The 26,273-nt window shown below is 48.4% G+C and overlaps 2 protein-coding genes and 1 long non-coding RNA gene across 17 annotated transcripts in view; 1 reads left to right on the top strand and 2 right to left on the bottom strand.

The window, feature by feature from the left end:
* Nucleotides 1-2,927, bottom strand: part of EDC4 (enhancer of mRNA decapping 4) — a 58,332-nt gene extending 55,405 nt beyond the window's left edge. Inside the window, exon 1 of the mRNA XM_077830865.1 lies at nt 2,797-2,927. Within this exon, the coding sequence (XP_077686991.1) occupies nt 2,797-2,872 (76 nt within the window). The 5' untranslated portion in view covers nt 2,873-2,927. The remainder of the gene's footprint in view (nt 1-2,796) is intronic.
* A 39-nt stretch (nt 2,928-2,966) lies between these two features.
* On the top strand, nt 2,967-10,578 carry LOC144273062 (uncharacterized). The gene is made up of 3 exons (XR_013347722.1): nt 2,967-3,095; nt 5,558-6,302; nt 8,850-10,578. It is a non-coding gene; the product is annotated as an uncharacterized LOC144273062 (long non-coding RNA).
* Nucleotides 10,579-10,714: 136 nt separating this feature from the next.
* Nucleotides 10,715-26,273, bottom strand: part of NUTF2 (nuclear transport factor 2) — a 52,595-nt gene continuing 37,036 nt past the window's right edge. For all 15 annotated transcript variants that reach the window (XM_077831567.1, XM_077831571.1, XM_077831559.1 and 12 more), the window contains 2 exons: nt 20,891-20,989; nt 10,715-11,242 (listed from right to left, as the gene is read on the bottom strand). In XM_077831567.1, coding sequence (XP_077687693.1) covers nt 11,129-11,242; nt 20,891-20,989 — 213 coding nt within the window. In that variant the 3' untranslated portion in view covers nt 10,715-11,128. The remainder of the gene's footprint in view (nt 11,243-20,890; nt 20,990-26,273) is intronic.

Genomic DNA, 26,273 nt, shown 5'->3' with positions numbered 1-26,273 from the left:
CTGGTAAGAAAAACTCTCGAACAATTGCAACAGCAAAACCTTTAAGGGTGAAAAGGAAAAACAAATAAGCCAGGAAGTACTCAGGGCTTGTCTACGCTTGACTCTGTGGCGATCGATGCATCGGTCGACTGCTGATCACTCTCCCGTCAACTCCTGTACTCCACCTGATTGAGAAGAGTAACGGGAGTCAATGGGAGAGTGTCTCCCATCGACATCATGGTAAGTAGATCTAAGCTATGTTGATTTGAGTTATGCTATTCACATAACTCAAATTGCATAGCTTAGATTGACTTTTTCCTTTAGTGCAGACAAGGTCTCAGTTAAGAAGCTCAAGCCAACTTTAAATCTAACCTCTATAGTCCCTTGCTCACCCTTCCACATCCAGACAACCTCCATCTGTCCTCTCACTACAGCAAAGAGATGGAGCTCCAGCACCCATATCACTAGAGAGGACAGTAGGAGAGTGAAGCAGCAGAGGATCCTACAGCCCAGGGATGGAGGTTAAGAAGCAAACTCTGGATCATACCAGGCTAGCTGAAATAGGAAGCATCTCTACACAAATCAGGAAGGCAGCAATTTCCAGATTATGTGGACAATCTAAATCTTTTGCACATCAGGGACACTAGCGGTCAGGTCTATACCACTAAATGGAAGTGTTGTACAGAGACTGAGTCCAGCAGGGTTGTCTATTCATTCAGACCACTGTTATGTGCCTACTACAACCTTCATACAACTGTCCGCACTGGAATTAGATGCAGAGATTAGAATTTCTCAGGCAGTTGGATGTCACAGTCACATGAAAGCCCTGTCTGGTAGCTGACTATTTGAAAACAGAAGCTGTTACCAACCATTTGCCAAACCAGCCCTCTTCACTTACATACCCAACAGGAGAATGAGGAGAGAATGTAACTGGAGAGGCTGAGGAGCTGGTAGGATTAAGCTGAACCAGGTGTTTGAGATGCTTCACTCTTAGATTTTAACTTTCAAACTGTTAAGAAATCCAGCAGGATGCAGAGTCACTACTGTGGGTGGCAGCATCTGCACTTCCACAATGCAAAGCCTTTTTCACAGCTATCGAAGAGCCACACTGGGACCCGCGAGGAGCTCAGCTCTGACAGGGCTCTGCAGCGAGCACATCAGTTGTTGCAAAGGCAACTCCACTGGGCCTCTCACAACACACAGCAAGTGTGTCAACACATGCTCACACTTTATGCAGCCAAGGCCTACACTGGCAAATGAGCAGGAGTCCAGGGGCCAAAGACAGGCAGACTGAAGGCAACCTCATTGTTGGTATGGAGCCAAGGCCCACAGAAACCCTGGCTTCTGCACGGATAAGATGGCACACTGTATGTTGGGGGCAATGAGCACTCTGTGGCCATGCTTTGGCCACCCCAGGAGTGGAGCAGTGCAGGTCAGGAATCCAAGGGTGCTCCTGTCCTCTATGCCATGACACCAGGTACTACCCAAGGCACATCAGAGACATTTCCCAGAATACAGTGTGGCTGCTCCGACATGGTGAGAGAACATTTTGGCACAGTTTAGCTGTGCTGCTGGAAATCGTTTGGGCTTTGGTGCTCTGGCAGTCGCAGAGTTACATTTAAGATCTTATTAATCACTAGGATCTTATTATTTGTATCACTGCAGCATCTCGAAGCCTTCATCATCCACCAGGACCCAACTGTGCAAAGCACAGAACAACAAGATAACCCCTTCCCCGAGGAGCTTACAAATGCAGTATAAGATGAGAGACAACAGGTGATACAATATTTGAGACAATATTGGTCAGCATGAGAAGCAATGTTTTTAGCACATCAGCAGTTTAGCCATTGCGAAGTTCTCTGTAGCCCTCACGGCTAAGAAGAGTTAAGGAGGAATCTGAAGGAGGATAACGAGGTAGCTCTATGGATGTTTACAGGAAGCTCCTCTTAAGGATGAGGGGCTGCATGGGAAAAAGCATGAAGGTGTTTGAAAATTTAACACATGCACAATGGAGACTGGCCTCAGGGGTGTCCGAGGTGAGCACTGACAGCCTGATACTGACTGAGAGAGGACAGGTAGGGTGGGGATTGACTGTGAAGGGCCTTAAGAGTGAAGACAAGCAGCTGATGTCTGATGTAATGAAGAAGGGGAAGCCAGTGGAGCACTCAGAAAGGGGGTGACATGGCCGAATTGACAGGGGAAGAAAAAGATCTAACGTCTCCCCCTCACGAGGAACAAGCATGTGAGATTAGGGGAGCAGCGGTAACAAGAAAACTGGGGGTGGGGGGCAGAGAAACTACATTTCCATCCGGCTCCTCTTCCGCCGGCGCTGCCGCTTCCCCAAGAGGGGAGAGCTGCCCGGCCTAGCCTGGCCCCTGCAGCAGCCCGGCTCCACCCTGCCACCCGGCGGCTCCTGGCCCGGGATCGCCGCAGAGGGACTCCCGCACCTTGTAGCCCACCACAGCGACACGGCTGGAGGAGCAGAGACCAGCGCCACGGGCACAGCTCAGGGGGCTGGAGGAAGAGGAGCAGAAAGGAGGGATCCACAGCGTGCCCCCAGCGGGCGGGGAGGGGGGGCGCGCCCCGAGGGACACAAGCGGGCGGGGAGGGGAGGAGGGGGCGCCCCGAGGGACACAAGCGGGCGGGGGGGGGGGCGCGCACGCCCCGAGGGACACAAGCGGGCGGGGGGGGGGGGGCGCGCACGCCCCGAGGGACACAAGCGGGCGGGGAGGGGGCCCCGACGGACACAAGCGGGCGGGGGGGGGCGCCCCCGGCGAGGACAGCCGGGCACGGGCGGGACAGTCTCGGGGCCCTCACCCGCCGGCCGGTCCAGCTTGAGGATGTCCCTCAGGTGCTGGGTCGCGTCCTCGATGTCGATGCTGGCAGAGGCCATGGGCCCGCTTCCCGCTACGCTCCCAGCTCCGGTCAGACCCGCCGACTCCACTTCCGCTTCCGGTCCGTTCGCCACCGCGGCCCCCGGAAACCAGCCCTGGTCAGGCACGTTCCGACCGAACCAGAGGCGGTGGGCGAGATTCCCCCTCCCCTGCCCTGCCCTGGCCTGGCCTGGCCGCGCCCCCACTGTCTGGAGACCCACTGACCGGCGGCCGGAGCGTGATGTATGTCTGTCAGTAGGTATCGTTGGGGGGCAGGAGGCATTGTTAGACGGGGTGGGTCAGGGGGACGTTGTTACGGGGCAGGGGGCATTGTTAGACGGGGTGGGTCGGGGGCCGTTGTTACAGGGGGAGGGGGCATTGTTAGACCGGGTGGGTCGGGGGGGCCGTTGTTACGGGGGGAGGGGGCATTGTTAGACCGGGTGGGTCGGGGGGGCCGTTGTTACGGGGGGAGGGGGCATTGTTAGACGGGGTGGGTCGGGGGGGCCGTTGTTACGGGGGGAGGGGGCATTGTTAGACGGGGTGGGTCGGGGGGGCCGTTGTTACGGGGGGAGGGGGCATTGTTAGACCGGGTGGGTCGGGGGGGCCGTTGTTACGGGGGGAGGGGGCATTGTTAGACGGGGTGGGTCGGGGGGGCCGTTGTTACGGGGGGAGGGGGCATTGTTAGACGGGGTGGGTCGGGGGGGCCGTTGTTACGGGGGGAGGGGGCATTGTTCGACGGGGTGGGTCGGGGGGGCCGTTGTTACGGGGGGAGGGGGCATTGTTAGGCGGGGTGGGTCGGGGGGCCGTTGTTACGGGGGAGGGGGCATTGTTCGACGGGGTGGGTCGGGGGGGCCGTTGTTACGGGGGGGAGGGGGCATTGTTAGATGGGGTGGGTCGGGGGGGCCGTTGTTACGGGGGGGAGGGGGCATTGTTAGATGGGGTGGGTCGGGGGCCGTTGTTACAGGGGGAGGGGGCATTGTTAGACCGGGTGGGTTGGGGGGGCTGTTGTTACAGGGCAGGGGGCATTGTTAGGCGGGGTGGGTCAGGGGGCCGTGGGGCAGGGGGCATTGTTAGGCGGGGTGGGTCAGGGGGCCGTTGTTACGGGGGGGGAAGGGGCATTGTTAGGCGGGGTGGGTCGGGGGCCATTGTTACAGGGCAGGGGGCATTGTTAGACGGGGTGGGTCGGGGGGGCCGTTGTTACGGGGGGGAAGGGGCATTGTTAGGCGGGGTGGGTCGGGGGGCCGTTGTTACGGGGGGGAGGGGGCATTGTTAGACGGGGTGGGTCGGGGGGGCCGTTGTTACGGGGGGGAGGGGGCACTGTTAGACGGGGTGGGTCGGGGGCCGTTGTTACGGGGGGAGGGGGCATTGTTAGACCGGGTGGGTCAGGGGGACGTTGTTACGGGGGGTAAGGGGCATTGTTAGGCGGGGTGGGTTGGGGGCCATTGTTACAGGGCAGGGGGCATTGTTAGACGGGGTGGGTCGGGGGGGCCGTTGTTACGGGGGGGGAAGGGGCATTGTTAGGCGGGGTGGGTCGGGGGGCCGTTGTAACGGGGGGGGGAGGGGGCATTGTTAGACCGGGTGGGTCAGGGGGACGTTGTTACGGGGGGTAAGGGGCATTGTTAGGCGGGGTGGGTCGGGGGCCATTGTTACAGGGCAGGGGGCATTGTTAGACGGGGTGGGTCGGGGGGGGCCGTTGTTACGGGGGGGAGGGGGCATTGTTAGACGGGGTGGGTCGGGGGCCGTTGTTACGGGGGGGGGAGGGGGCATTGTTAGGCGGGGTGGGTCGGGGGCCATTGTTACAGGGCAGGGGGCATTGTTAGACGGGGTGGGTCGGGGGCCGTTGTTACGGGGGGGAGGGGGCACTGTTAGACGGGGTGGGTCGGGGGCCGTTGTTACGGGGGGAGGGGGCATTGTTAGACGGGGTGGGTCGGGGGGGCCATTGTTAATGGGGAGGGGGCATTGTTAGACGGGGTGGGTCGGGGGGGGGCATTGTTAATGGGGAGGGGGCATTGTTAGACGGGGTGGGTCGGGGGCTATTGTTACGGGGCAGGGGATATTGCCTGAATTGCCTCTGCCCCATCAAGGCCGAGGGTCCTATGGACCAGCAGAGGCAGCACCTAAGCACCCTGTGGAGATTCTGCTACCACCTCAAAGAGAAAGTTGGTGTCATTTCCTTGCTTCTGAGGGGTCACCCGTGCATCGAAGGCACAGAGGGACTTAGGGCAGCTGACTCAGGCTGCAGGGCCATAAAACTGCAGCATAGACACTCCCGTGCACAATGGAGCCTGCACTCTGACACTCTCCCCACCTCCTGAGGACTCAGAGCCCAAGCTTCAGTCCAAGCCCAAATGTCTACACTGTAATGTTCTAGCCCTGCATGACGAGCCCTGTGAGCCCAAGTCTGCTGTCCTGGGCTAGCCACACGTCTTTTATTGCAGTGTAGACATACCTATAGAATTTGTCTGAACTAAAGAGAGAGGTCTCGGGGCTAGCCACCATGTTTTCTACCTTGACCCAACTATGAGAAATTCTCTGTTGCAGACCCATCTTAACACCTTTTGTCTTGATTTTGCTGGTCAAGGTTCACCTAGATTAGCTAAATCAAGGTAAAAAGTATTAATCTGCAGCTTTACTAAGAAAAAGGAAAGACTACCTAACACGTGTTAGTTAGCCCAACCTAACCTTGTCCTCTCTTCCTAATCTAGGCAAACCGAGCCATTGCTCTGAAAGGAAAGCCTTCTGCCTGTGGTTGGGCATATTCCACTGCCTCTTCCAAATAGGACCTCCACAGCCCCAAGATCCAAGGCAGATTGATGATCCCTGGGGAACAGGAGCAGGTGTGCTGTGGACTAAGAGATGCACCCAGGGGGCACAGGGTGAATCCTGTTAGAGAGCTCCTGAAGCAGCTTCAAGGACAAGGACTGTCTCAGCTCCTGTCTTCCTGTGGCAGGTGTGAGCCCTGGGACTCTCCGCTGCCTGCTCTGTTTGGGGGCCGGAAAGGCACTAGGAGACTCCTTCTGCCCTGGGAATGGAAGGAAACAGACTAGGACTATTTTCTCAAAGAAAAGCAAAGAGAGCAGGATGACATGGCCCTGAAACCATCTTTTCCTCTTGCCATAATGGGCTGCCCCCTCCCAGTTAAACAGAAGCAGTGGATCCTCTGCCTTGAACACCTTCCACCACTTTTAGATCCTTTCCATTCACAAGCATAAACATTTATCTCCCCCTCACACTAAAGCTCGGGTGCCTGGCCCTAGCTAATACAAAAGCTACTTTCAGACCCAAACAGGCCCAATGCTCCTTGAACTGGGCTAGCAAGGAATGTAGTGGTCTCAGCTATATGCATCATTCCAATCTCTTTCCAACTGGGCAACTGCTATAGAGAAGAGGGGAGGCAACAGTGGCACAAGTCTTCACTTACTGCTTCTGGTTTGGATCAAGGATACCTAGGTAAGTGCTCTGCATTTTGACAGGAGATCAGGCTAAGAAAGACAATGAGCCTGAAATTCATGACTACAGCCTGGCTTGGAGGGGTCTGATTTGCTCTTGGAGGAGGGAAAGCATTCTATTTAAACTGAGCTTCTCAGGGCCCCTGTTCAACAACAACAGTGCAGCAGTCTGAGGGTGGAGGAGGTAAAGGATGGATATACAACCACAAACAAGTATTGTGGTGCAGATCAGTACAAATAAGGAGACATGGTGAGGTGAAATGTTATCGGGGGACAGACTGCTTCACAAGTTGAGAGAGGTTTGAGCTTCTTTTTTTAAAAGAAAAAATGCTGCGGCGAATCATGTTACTTCAGTCTTTCCCTTGGATATGTCCATTGCCAGAGACACTGTGTTTAGCCCACATACAGTATCTTTAGACAAAGGAGTGAAAAGCTTTCCTTGGGTCAAAGTCAAATAAATCCTTCACAGGAGGTCAGTTTGGGGTTCCTGTCAGCCAAACAAAGCAGAGCACAGCTTCGTGCTTTCCCAAGTAAGCTCCCTTTCCCTGTCCATGATGGGACCAGACAGCAGCCTTCATCCTAAAGCAAGTTTATAGCCACACCCAAGGTTATGGCATTGCACCTAGGCTGCAGAGTCACACTGAAGGCAGCCTCAATTCTACTCACTCTTTTGGGACCAACAGGAGATTGGATAACGTGAGTCTGTGGCTGAACAACTGTTAAATGAGCACAGATTAACAGGACCCCCTCCCCAATTATAAAACCCATCGCTATTAAGGTGGCATGTGAAAATTGGTAGATGTGAGAAATAACAAAGCAGTGTCCTTTAGAGGAAACTCACACAGACAATGCAGTCCGAAAGCAGCTGCCTGTCACTGCAAATAGGATTCAGGAGGAGAAGTCACATCTAACGCAGTTAGAGAGATCCAAGATCTTTGGTAACAAGAACTTCAGCCTGTAAGTTGTCATCACGATGAGGAGTCTAAATTTCCCTTAAGAGTAGGCAAAGCACCATAACCCAATAAACTCATCTTACCAGCAGTGCACTAGTTTGAGCAGGGAGGAGGTCTGCATTCCCTCTAGCAGCTGAGTTGGTAGGTTGAGATATTTCACACCCAATGGCAGGAATACTGCAGTAAAGCTGAGCTGTTCTCGGCTCTTCCCCAGTCTAGTTTTTCCAGTGTTAGGACCCAGCCATAATCTAATCTCTGGTTTCTTGGCTTGAGCCCAAGCAAGCAACCTTTGTTGAAGAAAACCTTTATTGATTAACACATTGGTCACAGGTACAATCATAACAAGCCATCATCATACAGTAGAGCATATACTGAATGTATAGTCTTACTCCACACACCTGTTCACTTGACTTAAATTGACCCACAAGGCTATTGCTGTACATAGGCCTACAATTTTAAAGACCTGTTTTCCTCTGTAAGCACATAGATTTCCCATCACAAAACATTGTGTAAGCTCTGTATCATTCAATGACTGCATCAGGTTTTTTCCATTTTCTTCTGATAAGCCAGATAACTGCTGGTGGCACATTTTCATGTTTACAGCTAGTGGACAGAGAACTCATGACCCAGAGGTATTCCAAGGAGGGTCACATCTGGAGCAATATTAGAGCATCAAGAGGTCACCCTATTTCTGTAGCAAGTAGCGCAATGGTCTTCCAGTCTATTCACAAGAGAGCAGCTCTGGCATAATAGCTAATACAGAGTACAGAGCTAGGTGGTCAAACACCCAACACTGCGTATTGCACGCAACTGAGGATGTTTAAAGTCTATGGTGCAGATTAGCTTAGAAATTCTTCCCCTCCAATTTGAGTTAGGATTAGAACCCATTTTCTTCAGCCAAGACAATTCTAGATAGCTGTCCAAGGCAGCTATAACTGCAGTACATATGTGCCACCAGGGGGAAGGTTCCAAGTTATTCAGTGTGAACAGAAGCCAGTAATTCCCTTCTTAGGGACAAGGAACATGCTTTTCCTTTCCCCATCTTCTAGTCAACATGTGATGTTCCATAAGGACTAGATAGGTTGTCCGCAATAATCACATTTGGGGAATTTTCTTAAGGCATCTTTTTAATATGGCTATTAACACTGCTAATATTAAGGCCAGCATGACCTTCCAGCTAAGCATGGTACCATGAGAGGATCCCAAAAGTTTCATCCAGGGTGGGCAGGACAAGACAGGCTTTTTGGAATGAGAATCCTGGGTTTATAGAACGCATCATTCTCCCCACCTAGAGTAGTTAAGAGGGGCAAGAACATCCCCTCTCCTCCTCCCTCCAGGCAGCCCCCCTACATTTGTAGGTGGCTATTTCAGAATTCACTCCAACACTTGCAGTGAGATATGGGCAGCAGTGCAAGAACAACGGTTTACGTTGGAATAAATGGCTTCTTTAAAGCAGTCCTTGAGTGGAAGCTGTAACTAAGAGAGCAAGTGTTTCTCCCCTTACCCTGGCTCAGTGAACGAGCTGCAGCCTCCCAGAAGCACTTTATGGAGCACTGGCTTCTGCAGGAAGTAGAACTGGCACTTGTCTTCTCTAGATAGGGAGCCAGGGCCGAACTACCAAGGGGAAGAAACTTACTGCAATGCAAGAAGTTAAGCCGGCAAGAAACCTTCTGGGGCAGCTGATTGCACCGTTCTCTGAATTTCAGGTTTGTAAAGCGTAAGAGGGGAGCATGTGAAATAATGGTCAGACTAAGATTGATAGGAAGCATCACTCCTTTAGCCTAGTAATTAAGTAGCTCTCTTGCAAGAGCAAGTTATAGAGTTGGATGCTAAGGGGTCTCTGGGTTTAGTGGGCAGGATCTTTCTGCATAACAGATCTTACCTGATCACTCTCGTTACAATGTATATGGCAACAACCATTGTTTCATGTTCTCTGTGTATATAAAATCCCCCTACTGTATTTTCCACTGCATGCATCCAATGAAGTGAGCTATAGCTTACGAAAGCTTATGCTCAAATAAATTGGTTAGTCTCTAAGGTGCCACAAGTACTCCTGTTCTTTTTTGCAGATACAGACTAACACGGCTGCTACTCTGAAGAAAGATTCGATTAGTGAGTCAACTCTATTTGAGCCAGCCTCCTCTCTCTAATTCGAGAACAGACTGGAAGAAGATGGGTCTAAGGTCTAATAGCAGAGGGGAGGGTTTCCTATCTTGAGATCAAAAAAACAATAGCCCCAGACCATGAAGAATGGCCCTTTTGTATATAAGGGTTTTTCTGCTAAGGACTAATCCTTCTATTATGGGATTAATAGAACATTGTGATACTATTTCTAGAGCAGAGAAGCAGTAATAGGAAATTAACAGTCTGCTACTTCTATTCCTTGTTGCCCATTTAAAATTGAGGTGAACAGCAAGTTAGAGTGGAACAAGGACAGTGTGGTTAGCACATCAATGAGAGAGCCCAAAGCCTGTTTTCAGGAGAGCTCAGCTTCCATTTAGGGACCAAAATACATGACCAGATTTTCAAGAGAGCCGAGCACACTGTGTACTGAGCTCTCTTGGAAACCTGGCCATACGTGTCACAATAAGAGCAGCTGAGTTCTGTGCACTTTTGAAAATCTGGACCCATCAGGTTAGTCAGCCGTAAGTGACGTGAATGATGCAATCTAGTTAATGTGGCATCTTTTACTATGAAAAAAAATCTAGAAATACTCAAATATAGGAATCCCTTCACCAATGAAATGCTGCCCCCTCTGGGTGGCATGCGGCAGCTGACTGCCTATCAACAAGAACACTATATACCGGTTTAGAACAGAGTTTGAATGCATACCCAATTCAAACCACAGGGGAAGTTCAGAGGCTGAATGTAGTTACTTAGAGTGGGAATTTGGCTAGGACATTGGCATTAAATGCAATTTTGAGAAGAGGGAGACATGCAAAAAAACAAAGTTCTATTGGCAATTCAGAAAGCTGGAGGCTACATTACCCAGAGCAGTAGAACACAGAGGAAATACAGTTGGCATATTTAGCTGGAAGGACTTAGCGATGATTGACACCAAAACGAGTGTTATGACAAGACACGTAACTAATACATATTGCCATGATTGTCAACTTTGTGCATTACCTTCTGTCTGTTCTGCATAAAATAAAGACTAAAAAAAAGCTTAAACAACTGAAGTCTGACTTTACAGGGCACATGAAAATATGAACCACAAGCCTCCACCTCTGGCTGCTGAAGTGGGGGGGCAGGAGAGAGGAAGAGATCTGTGGCCAAGGCATATTAGGACTGATGTTCAGCTGCAAGAGACGCGATGCAAGTGTACAGTTAGAACTAAAGGGTCAGGTGGATTTTCAGGTTTGTAAGTGTAGACAGCCAGGTAGACACAGGAAATCCAAAGAACTGACTAAAGACTTTATGGTTATGCACTCAACATCCAAGTCATTAAAACAATTTAAACTGTTAAGAAAATCTCATGGTTTTATTATTGTATAATGTAGCATTGAGACATCTGAACAAATCAGTATCTGGGCTGTACAGGCCGCTGTTCTTTCCTTTCATTTCTTTGGGTTACTAGAGCAACTGGTCAGTACATAAAGAGACAACCTTTTGCATTATGGATTCTTTCCAAGGCATGCTGGTACAACACACATTTCTCTTGTCAAATGCAGCTAAGTCTAACTTCCAAACATCATGCACAAGAAACTCATCTAGTGACAACGTAAACTTGGCAGAAGGGCAGGTCATGGATCTTGCTCGCTCGCTCACTGCGGTGTTGCAGGTTTGTGTAGGATATTTGGAATGTTCCGTGAGTGTGAATATATCAGTAAAGGAGAGGAGAAAGAGAAAGCACAGGTGCCTTGGGGGTACCAGCTCAGCCGTAGTTGTGCAGTGCTAGCCTGAACATGTCATTGGTGCAAACCCAGGCATCATTGATGTTCTTTAATATAAATATCTGGTGGAATCCTATGATAGGATCTTCGTCAGCCTATGGAGAGGGGAGGGAAAAAAAGATTTTAAAAAGCTCTTCACTTTGCCAAATATATTCAAAACACAAGATTCAGCAGCTGATGCCAACGGTGATGTCATGCTCTACAACGTACCTTACACCTCCCAACAATACCATTCAGCTTTAAGATAGCCAGGGATTTCTCCTCTTAGATGTTCACACCATATTTTTAATTCAGTGATGTAGGATTTCCTCAGTGCAGCTTACCTAAACCCATAGTTTTTCTAAAGCCACTGGAGATTTAGCATAGATTTATTATTGTTACAGCAGCACTTGCCTCCTACAGATAAAGATGCAACTGCACTCACACAAACTGGTGGTTTCAGCAGTACTTCTTATTCTGGCCCCAAAAGAACAGCCCAGCAACAAACTGAAATAGTGATTTGGTTAAGTGTAAAAAAGTCATATGAAAGTCAATGAAGTAGAGCATTATGTTAAAATAAACCACAGTCTGGTAAGAAGTTAGTTTGTGATGTAACTGCCGTGGTGGGGACTGGCTTCAGAAGGGAGTTTCCATGGAAGTCAGCAGCAGTAACTTGGCCTAAGGATGTAGCACCATGATGGTTTAGGGAGAAGGTTCCAGAGGGTGGACCATGCGGAGCTGACTGGTTACGTGTTACTAACTCTTCTCTTTGTTTCCAGGTGGTAGTCTGCATTAAGAAAAGCTAAATATGTGAGTTACCATCACAATGTTACTTTTCCATGTAAACGATTGCTGTGGTTGCCATGGGATGTCCTGGGATAACGAATGAGATGTTAAGTGTCCATGAGGATCTCTATAAGATGTGGTTTACACTAAAATGTTGGAAAACCCAGATTTGGGGTATTTAATGCCAGATTATAAATAATGAGTAACTGAAACTGTTAGTTTGGATGGCACTACACTCAGCCTACACACACAATGCTCTGCCCACCACAACCTCAAGAACTTTGGTTACGTCTTGCAGTCACGTACACCTGTCTTCAGCAGCACTGCTCCTGACCAGGTGGAGGGGTTACTTCAAGGTGACTCAAGACCCACCCCAGGACCAAGTGAAGAACCAATCTAGACTCTCCAACTCAAAGCCCATACCACATGCTTTAAGAAATGTGTTTGTTAGTATGAGATCTCTTCGGAACAGAAACATGCAAGTGCTCTCCAGAAAGTGACTTAATACAGCTTTAACCAGAGAGGCCAAATGGTTCCCTAAGAATGGATTCCCATCTCACAGGAAATGGAACATACTGTGGCCTCGTATGAGTGATTCTCATCTCTTTCCCAAAAGTTTATAGATATATTTTAGAGCTGCCACAAACAAAAGTTGACACGACTGTTCCATTCTTCAAGTTATAAGAGCTTGCATCTTCCCTAACCAATAGCCATGGATCAAGAGCGTCAGATTAAATTGCTTTGGCAGGTCTGCAACTCAATATTAAATCAAGTATTTTCTATTCTCCTCTTTCTGAGCATCAATAAGCAAGTAAATCTAAAGGGAATTCCAGTGGGAATAGAACTGTAGTAGCTCTGAAGTTCTGAATAGAGACTTCATGGCATCAGCACAGTGTGAACAGAGACTGCCAAACCAGATTAGGTCCAGCTAGTCCAGAGGTTGGCAATCTACGGCCCGCAGGCCACATCCGGCCCAAAGGACCGTCTTGTCCTGCCCAGCCCCTGAGCTCCTCCCCCAGTGTCCCCCATCCTCTGCAGCCTGAGCATTCCGCGCCACTAGTGCTCTGGCCCGCCGCTCTAGCCGGGCAGCGCAGCGGTGTGGCTAGCTCCGGCATGGTAAGGGGGCGGGGGGTCCCGGGGCATCAGTCAGGGGACAGGGAGCGGGGGGGGGGGGTTGGATGGGGTGGAGGCGGTCAGGGGATGGGGAAAAGGGGGGGCTGGATAGGGCATGGGAGTCCCAGGGGGCCTGTCAGGGGTGTGGGGTCCCAGGAGGGGGTGGTCAGGGGACAAGGAGTAGGGGGGGGTCAGATGGGGTCGGAGGTTCTGAGGGGGGCAGTCAGGGGGCGGGAAGTGGGAGGGGTCCGATAGGGGGAGGGGGCCAGGCTCTTTGGGGAGGCCAAAGAGTTCCATATAGTTTTACAACCCCAATGTGGCTCTCCCACCAAAAAGTTTGCCCACCCCGAGCTAGTCCCATTACTCTGCCTCTGACAATGGCCAACACCAGATGTTGCAGAGGAAAATGCTAGCAGCTACAATAATGGAATAATCTGCCCTTCTAGGAAGCGTCTCACCTCATTTAGAGATTGGTTTATGCCCTAAAACATGAGGATTTATATCTCTCCTAGATTTAACCTATCAAATATAACTATGGATTTTTCTCATAATTCATACAAATATCTATGCCTTTTATGAATCCTAAACTCTTGCTAGTGCTTGATATTTTGTGGCAAAGACTTCCACAGATTTGTTCGTTCAGTAGGTAGAGGAATATTTCTTTCACAGCTTAAAATGCATGCCTTCCAAAGTCCTTTGAGGTTCCCTACCTCTTTGGCAGAGAACCTCACAAAGGGCTATGAATGAAGCTAAGTGATTACACAGTAAGAGGTAAATTCCACCACTGATAAGAGCTTGTTTATTGGCTTAATTTGGGCTGGGTTTCCATTTCCTGAATGGATACCATTTAGCTGGGATCCCTTCCTACCAAAGCCATCAACAGCCATTTAAGCACACTCTTTTGCTTGCCTTCCTGCTTCCCTTGTGCCTTTATTATTGGCTGCATGCCACCTGCATGCTAAGCTATGGATTTTAACAGCAGGGTTGGACTAGTTTCTTTTTGTGATTCCCCTTTCCAAAGGGAAGTGTCACTATGCTGGATTTTGGGGAACTTTCTTCTTTGAGGATGTTGAGCATAGCTACACTGCAGTCACAGTTATTTAATGGCTCAACTAGCGCTCTGATCAACTCTTTCAGAACTAGCAGTTTCAAAAAATTTAAACTGCTTCTTTAACCCTTTGCTGACCAGACTGACCATAGGAACGGCCATATGGGTCAGACCAATGGTCCATCTACTCCAGTATCCCGTCTTCCAACAATGGTGACTATCACATGCTTCAAAGTGAATGAATAGGAAAATCATCTAGTGAGCCATCCTGTCATCCAGTCCCGTATCTGGCAGTCAGAGCCTAGAGACACCCAGAACATGGGGCTGCATCACTGACCATCTTGGCTAATAGCCATTGATAGACCTATCCTCCATGAACGTATCTAATTCTTTTTTGAATCCAGTCATAGTTTTGGCCTTCACAATATCCCCAGGTACACAACTGTGTGTTGTGTGTTCATTTTGTTTGTTTTGAATCTGCTGCCTATTAATTTCATTAGGAGACCCTGGTTCATATGTTATGTGAAGGGGTAAATAACACTTTTTTATTCGCTTTCCCCGCACCTTTCATGATTTTAGGTGTCTCTTTTCCAAGCTGACTAGTCCCAGTCTTTTTAATCTCCTCATATGGAAACTGTTCCATCCCCTTAATCATTTCTGTTGTCCTTCTCTGTACCTCTTCCATTTCTAATATATCTTTTTTGAGATGGGGCGACCAGAAATACATGCAGTATTCCAGGTGTCAGTGTACCATGGATTTATATGGTGGTATGATATTTTCTGTCTTATTATCTTCTCCCTTTCCTAATAGTTCCTAACATTCTATTATCTTTTTGACCAGTTTACAGAATGAAGTCACCCATTATTACTGCTTTATTTGATTTTTGTTACCTCCACATTGTACACAATATTTTTTCCTGACCCAGAGGCCATTAGTACACAACTCTACTAGCGTATTTGTATAACTTGGCATTTGCATCTCTGCAGACTTGACTGAATGGGCCTCTTCACTCAAATTCTGTCTCATGTTTTAGGGAAAAGGAAAAGGAGGACTTGTGGCACCTTAGAGACTAACCAATTTATTTGAGCATAAGCTTTCGTGAGCTACAGCCCACTTCACTGGATGCTGTAGCTCACGAAAGCTTATGCTCAAATAAATTGGTTAGTCTCTAAGGTGCCACAAGTACCCCTGTTCTTTTTGCGGATACAGACTAACACGGCTGCTACTCTGAAACATGTTTTAGGGAGTCTCTTTAGGTACAGTTCTACTCCCACCACCTCTGCATATGTTCCAGGGACTCTCAAGGTACAGTACTACTCCCACCAGCACTGCAGACTAAATCAGCCCTTCCTTTTTAGCTGGTTACTAGGTATCACAGTATCTCACTGATTTTTGGAAACCAACCACGTTTCAGTAATGCCTTTCAGGTCAGGCTCCTCTTCCACTGCCAGGCATTCCACTTCATCGCTTTTGCTTTTTATTACTTCTTGTATGCAGACAGACATTTATCTTTGGTTTTGGCCACCATGCCTATTTTCCAGCTTAGCTCTGAGACCCAATTACTGTTCTGGAATGTACCTCTGATCTCAAGGCAAAGAATTAAGCTACGTCTACACTACTGACCTTACAATGGCACAGCTGTACTGCTGCAGCTGCACCTTCGTAACGTCTCCTGTGTAGCTGCTCTATGCAAGGGGAAGGGAGCTCTGCCATTGGCATAATTCAACCACCCCCAATGAGAGGCCATAGCTATGTCGGCGGGAGAACATCTCCCGCTGACATAAAATCGCTGGTGTGGACAGCACTGTCAGTGAAGCTTATGTCGGTCAGGGTTGTGTTTTTTCACACCCCTGACTGACAAAAGTTCTACCGACAAAAATGCTAGTGTGGACATAACCTTAATGTCACAGATTCTTTCAGATTTTCATCAGGTCTTATCTGGCAAGTTTCAAACAATGCTCTAAGTGTTCACCATGCAGCACAAACATCCAAGTTTCTCAAGTGATACAAGCTGCATATTTCATTTTTCAAATCAAACACACTATTGGACACTTTACATACAGAATTAGTTATTCTGAATTAATTCTGTAGTAATCACTTCCAAAACCACACCCCATAAAGGAGCATTTGGAGATCCAAAGATTTGCCATATTGCTTTGAAAATGCACAAGCAACAGCCATGCTACTCAGACACTACAAGATCAATCAAGGTGTAAGAGCAAGCAGAAAGCATGCCTTACTCAGGAAGGAGGGTGAAGACCACCAGAGACGGAGAGAGGGCAGAGGTTAAATGTTGTGGAGGGCTAGCCTGAAGACTTCATTGGTGCACACCCAAGCACCTTGAAAACTTTTCAACAAAAAGGATTGGTGGAAACCTAGAACTTGGTCATCGTCTGCCTGAGCAGGAGGAAAAAACACACACACATATAACTAGACAGAAGTTCCAAGAACACAGGGTGCCATAGTCACTGCTGGATTTGGCTGATGCAGGTAGAACCTATAGGCCTCAAATGCAGTCTCCTCGTTCTGTCTGAACAAATGCTCAACAGCAGTGGAGGCCTTCAGGAAAGGGAGAAGCAGCAAGAAGTGATGGGAACAAAATTAGGATACATGGGAGAATTTAGTTTATCCTTCCCACACTAATTCCAGATGTGTAAAGTAATGACAAAATACTAGCCCAGCTACAAAATCTGCTTGCTCATTCTGATCATTGTGATTATTATTTCAAAAAAAAAAAAAAGGGGGGGGGGGATTTTTACTACCACTACCCCCAAGATGAGTTTTGGGCGGCTAGTTTAATATCTGTTTAAGAAGTTTTTTGCCAATGAAAGCGTGACTGTTGTACTGTTTCTGCTCAGATACAGTAAGAATCCAAGAATCCAGTAAGAAGTGAGCTGTAGCTCACGAAAGCTTATGCTCAAATAAATTGGTTCGTCTCTAAGGTGCCACAAATACTCCTTTTCTTTTTGCGAATACAGACTAACACGGCTGTTACTCTGAAACATAGTAGGGATAGGATACAGAGGGCCCTAGACAAATTAGAGGATTGGGCCAAAAGAAATCTGATGAGGTTCAACAAGGACAAGTGCAGAGTCCTGCACTTAGGACGGAAGAGCCCCATGCACCGCTACAGACTAGGGAGTGAATGGCTCGGCAGCAGCTCTGCAGAAAAGGACCTAGGGGTTACAGTGGACGAGAAGCTGGATATGAGTCAACAGCGTGCCCTTGTTGCCAAGAAGGCCAATGGCATTTTGGGATGTATACATAGGGGCATTGCCAGCAGATCGAGGGACGTGATCCTTCCCCTCTATTCGACATTGGTGAGGCCTCATCTGGAATACTGTGTCCAGTTTTGGGCCCCACACAACAAGAAGGATGTGGAAAAATTGGAAAGCGTCCAGCGGAGGGCAACAAAAATGATTAGGGGACTGGAACACATGACTTATGAGGAGAGGCTGAGGGAACTGGGATTGTTTAGTCTGCGGAAGAGAAGAATGAGGGGGGATTCGATAGCTGCTTTCAACTACCTGAAAGGGGGTTCCAAAGAGGATGGATCTAGACTGTTGTCAGTGGTAGCTGATGACAGAACAAGGAGTAATGGTCTCAAGTTGCAATGGGGGAGGTTTAGGTTGGATATTAGGAAAAACTTTTTCACTAGGAGGGTGGTGAAACACTGGAATGCATTACCTAGGGAGGTGGTGGAATCTCCTTCCTTAGATATTTTTAAGGTCAGGCTTGAGAAAGCCCTGGCTGGGATGATTTAGTTGGGGATTGGTCCTGCTTTGAGCAGGGGGTTGGACTAGATGACCTCCTGAGATCCCTTCCAACCCTGATATTCTATGCTTCTATGATTGTCCATGTTGGGGTCCATCCTACTGCACAACCAGAAACCTAACAGTTTACAGAGCCTATTCCTTAAGGAGATTAAGGGCAGAACCCAAGGATTTACCCCCAAATACATCCCTTGCTACAGAATCGTGATCCATTTAAAAAAAATCCTACCCTTTATGGTGAGGAAGATAACCTTGAAAGCATGAGTGGTGTAACTACTGCAGCTTCATCTGCCCGAGATGGCAGAGAACCTGAAAGTGTCTCAGATATGAAGGACACACAGGCACCTAAACCAGGGCCCCATGCTAAGATTCTGAGACTGTTAAACTTAGTATTCCCCCTTCACCACCACCTCCCCCTGCCCCGAAAGAGAGACATGGAATTAAGCATTTTTGCCATGAAATAGTTATTTGCTGCAGCCAGGTGCCTGACATCTTGCTCTGCAGTTTTCCTCACTGGGGTTAAGTTCATTGTACATACTGCATGCTCGCAGCACTGTTCCATGGAACCAAGCTGCAGAGACTAATGGACCAGAGCTGGAGTCCAGCTTGCAGCTAGGGAGCCAGAAGTATAGGCTGGCCAGCTGGGCTGCCGGTAGAACAGTGCAGCCACCAAGGCTCGGGAAGTCAGAGAGCTGAACTTCTGAGGTCAGCTCCATGTTCGCCTCCCACCCCCATTCCTAGCCCCACATGAGAGGGAAGAGGTTCTGAACGAGACTGCCTGGGCAGTTGCAGAAGCAAAGGCCTAGGCTACCTGGAGAACATAGTGAAAAGCACACCCTTGAAAATAATCAATACTTTTACATCACTGAGAATTTTCACTGATGAGCCACAGCTTGGGGGGAGGGAGAAGAGGGGGCATGGTGGGAATGGGACAGACAGGGGGACATAGAGGGAAACGCAAAGGATAATTTGTGATGGTACAATGTAGTTGTTGCTGGCATTTTCTACCTGGGTTCCAATTATAGGGTAATTCTTGGTCTTCACTAAAAGAGGAAGACCTGTAGTTTTAGGTTTCAATAATGTCCAGAAGCAGGTGGTGTGAGGCCAAGAGCTGCTCTTCCCCACTACCCAACTAGAGCAGGTGGGGCAGATCAGCTCCTTTGGGGGCTCAAGGGGATTTAAATAACTCAGATCCAGCCTGACACTTTGGTCCATCCCAGATTCTGCTGGAGGTTTGATGACAAGAACACGCTGTTTACAGAGTCTGAAGGAGTAAACATTGACAGAATTCTATGAAGGAAACTGGAGCATGCTAGCCACAAAGCTGGATGGGCTGGGGATCCTGTTGTGGCACCATGCACTCTCACAGGACCCAGCATGTTTCTGGCATGCCTCACTGAGTGTTAATGCCATTGGCTTTGGCTAGTTTCTTTAAGGAACTTTGTGGCCTCAAGGACAAGGCAGCTCTTATTCTAAAGAACAAGCCCAACAAATCCTCTCAATCTACTGTCTTCAGGACTTTGGAAGCACAGCTCTTCCCCCAGAGAGGTGGAGGACCAAAATGAGGTTGATTTAGTTCAACAGCACAGCAGAGGTGACAATGTATACATTGTGTGTTCAGGGCAAACTGAAGCCATGCGGGTAAAAAATAATCTGGAGCAGTGTTCGCTCTAATTTTTCCCACTCATGTGTGGAATGAATATTGTTACGTGCACCAATATGGAGGTGATGTGTGACAAATCACCTCCATATTGGTGCACGTAAAATTACTGGGGAGGGGGCTCAGGGCTCTAGGGCAAAGGGTTGGGGTGTGGGCTCTGGCTGGGGGTGATGGATTCAGGGTGTGGGAGGGGGCTCAGGGCGAGTTTCAGAGGGTTGGGGTGCAGGGAGGTGTGACGGCTCCAGCTGGGGACATGGGCTCTAGGGTGGGGCTGGCGATGAGGAGTTTGGGGTGCTGGCACGCTGCCCTGGGGCTGGGGCCAAAGGACTCCCCCCCACACCGTCTCCCTGCTGGCAGCCCACAGAGCTCCGGAGGAGGGGTCATCCTCTTCCCGCTGGCAGAGGTGAGCGAGCGGCTGGTGGCAGCCCTGCACTCCTCAGCTTGCTCCCCTCCCCAGACCCCACCCACCCCCTACCTCTCTCCTCTCCAGGCCTCTGCTGCACGGCCCTTTATAGCCTGCCGCGTGGCCACGCGGCTTAGAGAGAACTTAGAACTGGAGTAGCTTCCAGAGAAGGGACCTCTTCAATGCTTGATGGCATGAGCTCACTCAGACAATATCACCATTCCTGAATCAGTTTTGGCCACAAAGAGGCAGAACAGGATTGCAGATGCAATCTCTGGGCATTTGACCCAAGTGCCCTATCAGTCAGCCCTACTCTTCCCATACTGCGGCTGACTAACCTTAACCCAAGTGCCTGCACAGAAATGGAATAGCAAGGCTCCATTACAAGGACTGTCAACTAATATGAAGAACTACTAGACTGTCCTTGCTCTTCCATGGAGCAGCTGTACCAGAGGGCAGATGGAGGCATCACAGCCTGCACTGCTAAACTGTATGAACAAGGAAACCAAATTTACACCTTCCTGAAGAATTATGAACCAAGCTGCCATTAAACAGAAACTGCATCAGTTAAGACAGTGGTTCTCAACCCACGGTATTGGATGCGGCCCACATAACACATCGTGGGCCGCATATGTGGTCCACAATGGTAATTAGGTTGAGAACCACTGAGTTAAGACCTTTACTGCAGCCATGACCTCAGTATGAATGAGAACAACAGTACATCTAAAAGCCAAACCAAAGAAGTGATGCTTCCCATGACATTGCTGAGGTGCAGAGGTTTTACAAAGGGCTTTTAATCTAGCGTGGCAAACAGTTTCTCTTGGAAATGTTCTACACCAGAAGCATGACACACCAGTGTAGGCATTAATAGGTGCCTCCAAGATACATAAGCTGCTTTATAAACATCAGATGATTAAGTATCCTGAAGAAAACATTAGGACATTAGCGTTTATTTCCCTGTAATGGAAAGGAGAGTTTACCTTAAGTTGTCCCACAACCATACTGAGTATACAACTGTCAGGCGTGGGCTGATGGTCTTGTGATGTGATGCTGTGCTGTATTTTTTGAAAAGGAAGGCTCTACAATGAGAAGGAAAAGAACAGGGTGAGCAGATAGGAAGTGTTCCCCTCCTTAGAATTTACTATACAATACACATTTCATGTAGGAAATCAGTTAAGTGCAGTGGCATAAGAAGCTGAACTAGTCTGAAAATAGACATAAGTTTACATTCTCAGTGCCCTAGAAAGATGCAGGTGGTCAGCAACTGAGTACCTGTGTTTTTCTGAAGACTTTCTACTAAAGAACAAAATTAATTTTGCAGATAAACAAATACTCCATAAGCCCCATCTCAAAGTGGAAGTCAGATTTAGCAGCTACCCTTTTAATGAAAAGAACCTGGTCTCTCTGGAGTGACAACCTGGTTGTTCCCTCCAGCCCTGCGAAAGGCTGCAAGAAATCTTCACCAGAGAGGCACTTATAATTAATTATGTTATTGTAGGTTCTCATCTCAGAGTCCCCATTCTCTTCCCTTTCTGCATTCCACTTTCTAGCACCTTCACTCCTTTTATTTGTCCCTCCTGAGTTATTTCAGACACATGGATATGACGGCCACTGAATACTACCAAGCTACATTCAGCTAGGTTGACCACAATCAGCTAACCCATTTTTAAAGGTGTTGAACTCTGTCTCCGTCAGCTGCTAAGGAGTGCTTAAAAAGCACTCACCTTTTTTCTTAATCTAACTAGACAGCGCCTTATGGTTGCTTTATAAATGAGGTGAAGCTCTGTTCAATATGAACTTTCATACTCGTAAGAGCTGAATTTGAAACAAAAGCTGTGCTAATATCACTGAGGCAGGTGGCATGCAATTTGAGATTCAATACCCAGAGCCCTGCCAGTAAAGACCACAAACTTTTGCTTTCTCATTAGTATAGTGGCTGCCAGCAGAGGGCTCAGAAATGTCAAGTTTAATCAAATATACCTGTAGGGGGAACTTCTCTGTTTCTACATGCAAGGAAATGCTTCCCTTATACTTTGGAAACTGGTGCTTTCTTTAATATAGTCTGGTTCAGTAAGCACCTCACATGTGAACAGCTGATGAGCACTAGATTTGAGAGAAAAGTTGGGCATGACAATTATATTGTTGGTTTGTAGAAGGGAATAGTCTACCTATAGCTAATACAGCATATTTATTAAGTTCAGCATCATACACAGAACATCTCTGAGGGCACAACAAAAAGCAGCATTTAGTAGCAGGACAACAAAAGCCAGTGTTGGTGGCAGTGAATTTGTGCACCCAACGTGTGGCAGAGACTCTAGAGAGCAGATTTTTGCCATATTGGTGATAATGTGTCTGCCTGACACCAAGTGCTAACCTAACCAAGGGTTAGGCTAGACCAGGACATTGATTCAAATCCCCTTGCCCATTTTCCTCTGAGCCTCACTTTCTGATACATTTCCCCAGGCTGAATCTCTGAGATTTTAACAGAAACCTGCTTGCTTTGCAATGTCCCATAGCTCCTCACCTGGCCCAACAGACCCAGTGGCTGCTAAGAAAATTTGCAGGAGGTGGATTGAAGGGGTTTCACTGTAAAATGCCATCTGAGTTTATTTTGATTGCTGCTCCCCTTATATGTGCTGTTGTCTTTTTAGCACAAGTATTTAAATTGCAAACTATTTGTAGCAGGCACGGTCTCTCATTGTGTGTGTGTCTGCCACTAGGGCCCTGATCCTGGGAGGTGCCTCTAGGGGCTACGAATAAAAGAGAATCACAATTAATAATAAAAATTTTGAAGACAAAGTTAGGTTCTAATGACACCTGTGCTACCCTGTTGCCGTTCGTGGATTTGCACAAGTGTAACTGATTGGAACTAAGTAAACAATTCAGTTGATGCACAAGAAATACAGGCCAGGTCCCTCTCAGCTGTGTTGGCTCTGCAGGGCTAATGGGAGCATTCACAAAAGAAACTGAACATGGAGTGAAGGTGCTCAGCACTATCCTGCACTCCTCAGGCCCTTTCAGAACACAGGAGTTTAAATTCCCCAAACTCAAAATGCTGGAAAACCAGGATAAGGAATTACAGTGACACTTTGCACAGAAACAGCCTTAACCATCCCCTTCCCTAGTGAGTCCTTCTAGGGAAATCACAGTACCTGGCATGTCCCTCAGACTCTGCCAACCAGCAGCAAGTGCTCCCTGAAGTACAGTGAGGGTCTGCTGGCTTGTATGAATAGCAGAGCTGATTTGGAGCTGAGTAGGGCAAAGAAAGTAGCAGGTTTGGTTAGGGAGAAATAGGGTACTGGTCTGTTCCCAGGTCCGAGAGAGATATTCACATGGCACAGAGTTAAGGCTGTTCGGGGATATGTTTCGACTCTATATACAATTTTATCCTGCCCTCATCATCAGAGTATCCGAGTGCCTTTCAGCAGTGCATTAAGCAGTGGCAGAGAACTATATGTGCTTAGTTCCTGTGGGAGTTTGTTTCACGTTCTTGCACTGGCCCTTTGGCCCTGAAGAAAGCTCCATCTCCTGCACAAACAAGCTTTTCAGTGCTGTGTGGGACATGCCATCTTAACTCAACATTTCCTGAGTCTCCCCCACTCGTGTTTTTTCCCATACTGCTAGCCTTTGCATAAAGGGCACGTAAAAGGAACTTTAACTCCACGTATCCTGGTGTGCCACCATTCCAGTTCTGGGAATTAAACTCTTGAGGGACACAGCCCAGTGATTTTTGGTGGACACTGCCTATATTGTTTTAGGCTGGGTCCAGGGGAATCAGCTGAAGAATCTGCGCTCACAGCTTTTGAAATCTCAGATCAGCACCACTTTCCGTAACCCGCCTGCTAAATGGTGTGGTGGGGGGGCGGGGGGAAAGGTTAAATCACTGAGCCTCTGATTCACTGAGCTCTTCCTCGAGAAGCCAGAGCCCAACTTCGCCCTCTGGATCAGGCAGGGAAACTCCCCTGCAATGATGCTCACAAGAAACCTGAGGCAGGTGGTGTCTCTACATTTCCATATGCAAGAAAGGTCAGTCAACGGGCCCAGGTTTTAAACGCCAGTTGTCTGAGTGTCTGGTGATCACGGTCACTTGTCTGGCCTAACTTTTCAGCTGGCCTGGGGATGCCGCCTAGACTGGTCTTCCTGCTCCTACCTGGGGAGCCTTAGTGCCTTTCCTTTCCAGTCAGGGACAAGGGAACACCAGATACCCAGAGGCAGTTTTGTTTTGAATTGGAGAGTCCAAATAGTATAGGATAGAACTGACATGAATACTTCCCAGATTGAGATTTAGTGTTTGAATAACACTCATCAGCATGGTCACATTCACAGAATCATAGAAGATTAGGGTTGGAAGAGACCTCGGGAGGTCATGTAGTCCAACCCCCTACTCAAAGCAGGACCAACACCAACTAAAGCATCCCAGCCAGCCTTTTGTCAAGCCGGTCCTTAAAAACCTCTAAGGATGGAGATTCCACCACCTCCCTAGGTAAACCATTCCAGTGCTTCACCACCCTCCTAGTGAAAGAGTGTTTCCTAATATCCAGCCTAGACGCCCCCCACTGCAACTTGAGACCATTGCTCCCTTGTTCTGTCATCTGCCACCACTGAGAACAGCTGAGCTCCATCCTCTTAGGAACCCCCCTTCAGGTAGTTGAAGGCTGCTATCAAATTCCCCCTCACTCTTTTCTTCTGCAGACTGAACAAGCCCAGTTCCCTCAGCCTCTCCTCGTAAGACACGTGCCCCAACCTCTGAAAATTTTCGTTGCCCTCCACTGGACTCTCTCCAATTTGTCCACATCCTTTCGCGGGGGGCCCAAAACTGCATGCAATATTCCAGGGGTGGCCTCACCAGTGCTGAATAGAGGGAAATAATCACTTCCCTCGATCTGCTGGCAATGCTCCTACTAATGCAGTCCAATACGTTGTTAGCCATCTTAGCAACATGGGCACACTGCTGACTCATATCCAGTTTCTCATCCACTGTAATCCCCAGGTCCTTTTTTGCAGAACTGCTGCTTAGCCAGTCGGTCCCCAGCCTCACGAATCCAAGAGAGAACTCCAGAGCCACACTTTGAAAAATATCATGTCTATAAAAAACACTGCTGAGGGTCCAATGGTCTGTTGAGCTATCATACACCAAAGCCATCTAAGGTGAGAGATTTCGGCTGGAGGTGGAATGGTCAGCTGATACCTGCTGAAGTTCACCTTGTTTTTGAAGAGACTAGCTCTTCTAGAGCAACCCACAGCAAAAAAAACCAAAACCAAACAAACAAAAAACCCACCCAAATTCCAGACATTGGAAAACCTCCTCAAACTTCCGCTGTTCAGAATAGAATCAGTCTAACAAGCTTGGATTCCCATGGATGCAGACAAATGCTAGGTCCTGTTCAGATAAGCTCTTTGGGAGAAGGGATTTTTAATGCAGGAACTCCTAAAGCTTGAAACTGGGCTGCCTTCGCTTTCCCTATTGTGGGGGAGGGATAGCTCAGTGGTTTGAGCATTGGCCTGCTAAACCCAGGGTTGTGAGTTCAATCCTTGAGGGGGCCATTTGGGATCTGGGGCAAAAATCTGTCAGGGATGGTACTTGGTCCTGCTGTGGAGGCAGGGGGACTGGACTCTGTGACCTTTTGTGATGAAGTGGGACTGTTCTTAATGTTTTCTCTGAATATTGTGGGGGTGCCTCAGTTTCCCCTATAAAAAGGAGTACTTGTGGCACCTTAGAGACTAACCAATTTATTTGAGCATAAGCTTTTGTGAGCTACAGCTCATTTCATTGGATGCAGTGAGCTGTAGCTCACGAAAGCTTATGCTCAAATAAATTGGTTAGTCTCTAAGGTGCCACAAGTACTCCTTTTCTTTTTGCAAATACAGACTAACAGAGCTGCTACTCTGAAATCAGTTTCCCCTAGGCAGTTCTTAAGTATCTAGGTGGTGGGATAAGGGTGTATGATCGTTGCAGAGCCCTAGAGGGCAGGTGTGTGCAGGGGTCTGGACACAGAGAATGGCCAACACCCTGTGTCCTGGCAACTGATGGCCTGGCCCTTCCCCCCTGCAAGGTGAGAGCTAAAGGGTTGGAGAACAAAGGAATCAGGTGACCTACTGGCTGGGGGGGGGGAGGGGGGGGGAGGAGACAGACAAAGCCCAGAGGAGGAGGGACTGGAGAGGGTTTCAGTTTTGTGCTGGGTGGTGGCATGGAGGGAACCCCAGGGCTGAGGTCTAAGTTCCCTGCCCCCCAGAAGGACTTGACTGAGGGGTCCTGGTTGTACACACAAGTTCTGTTTTAGACTGTGTTCCTATTGTCCAATAACCCTTCCGTTTTACTGGCTGGCTGAGATTAACAGTGAATCCCAGGAAGAGGGGTGCAGG

This window comes from Eretmochelys imbricata, chromosome 12, assembly GCF_965152235.1.
Source record: "Eretmochelys imbricata isolate rEreImb1 chromosome 12, rEreImb1.hap1, whole genome shotgun sequence".
Classification (NCBI taxonomy): Eukaryota; Metazoa; Chordata; order Testudines; family Cheloniidae; genus Eretmochelys; species Eretmochelys imbricata.
This window is presented reverse-complemented; position numbering and strand designations above follow the sequence as displayed.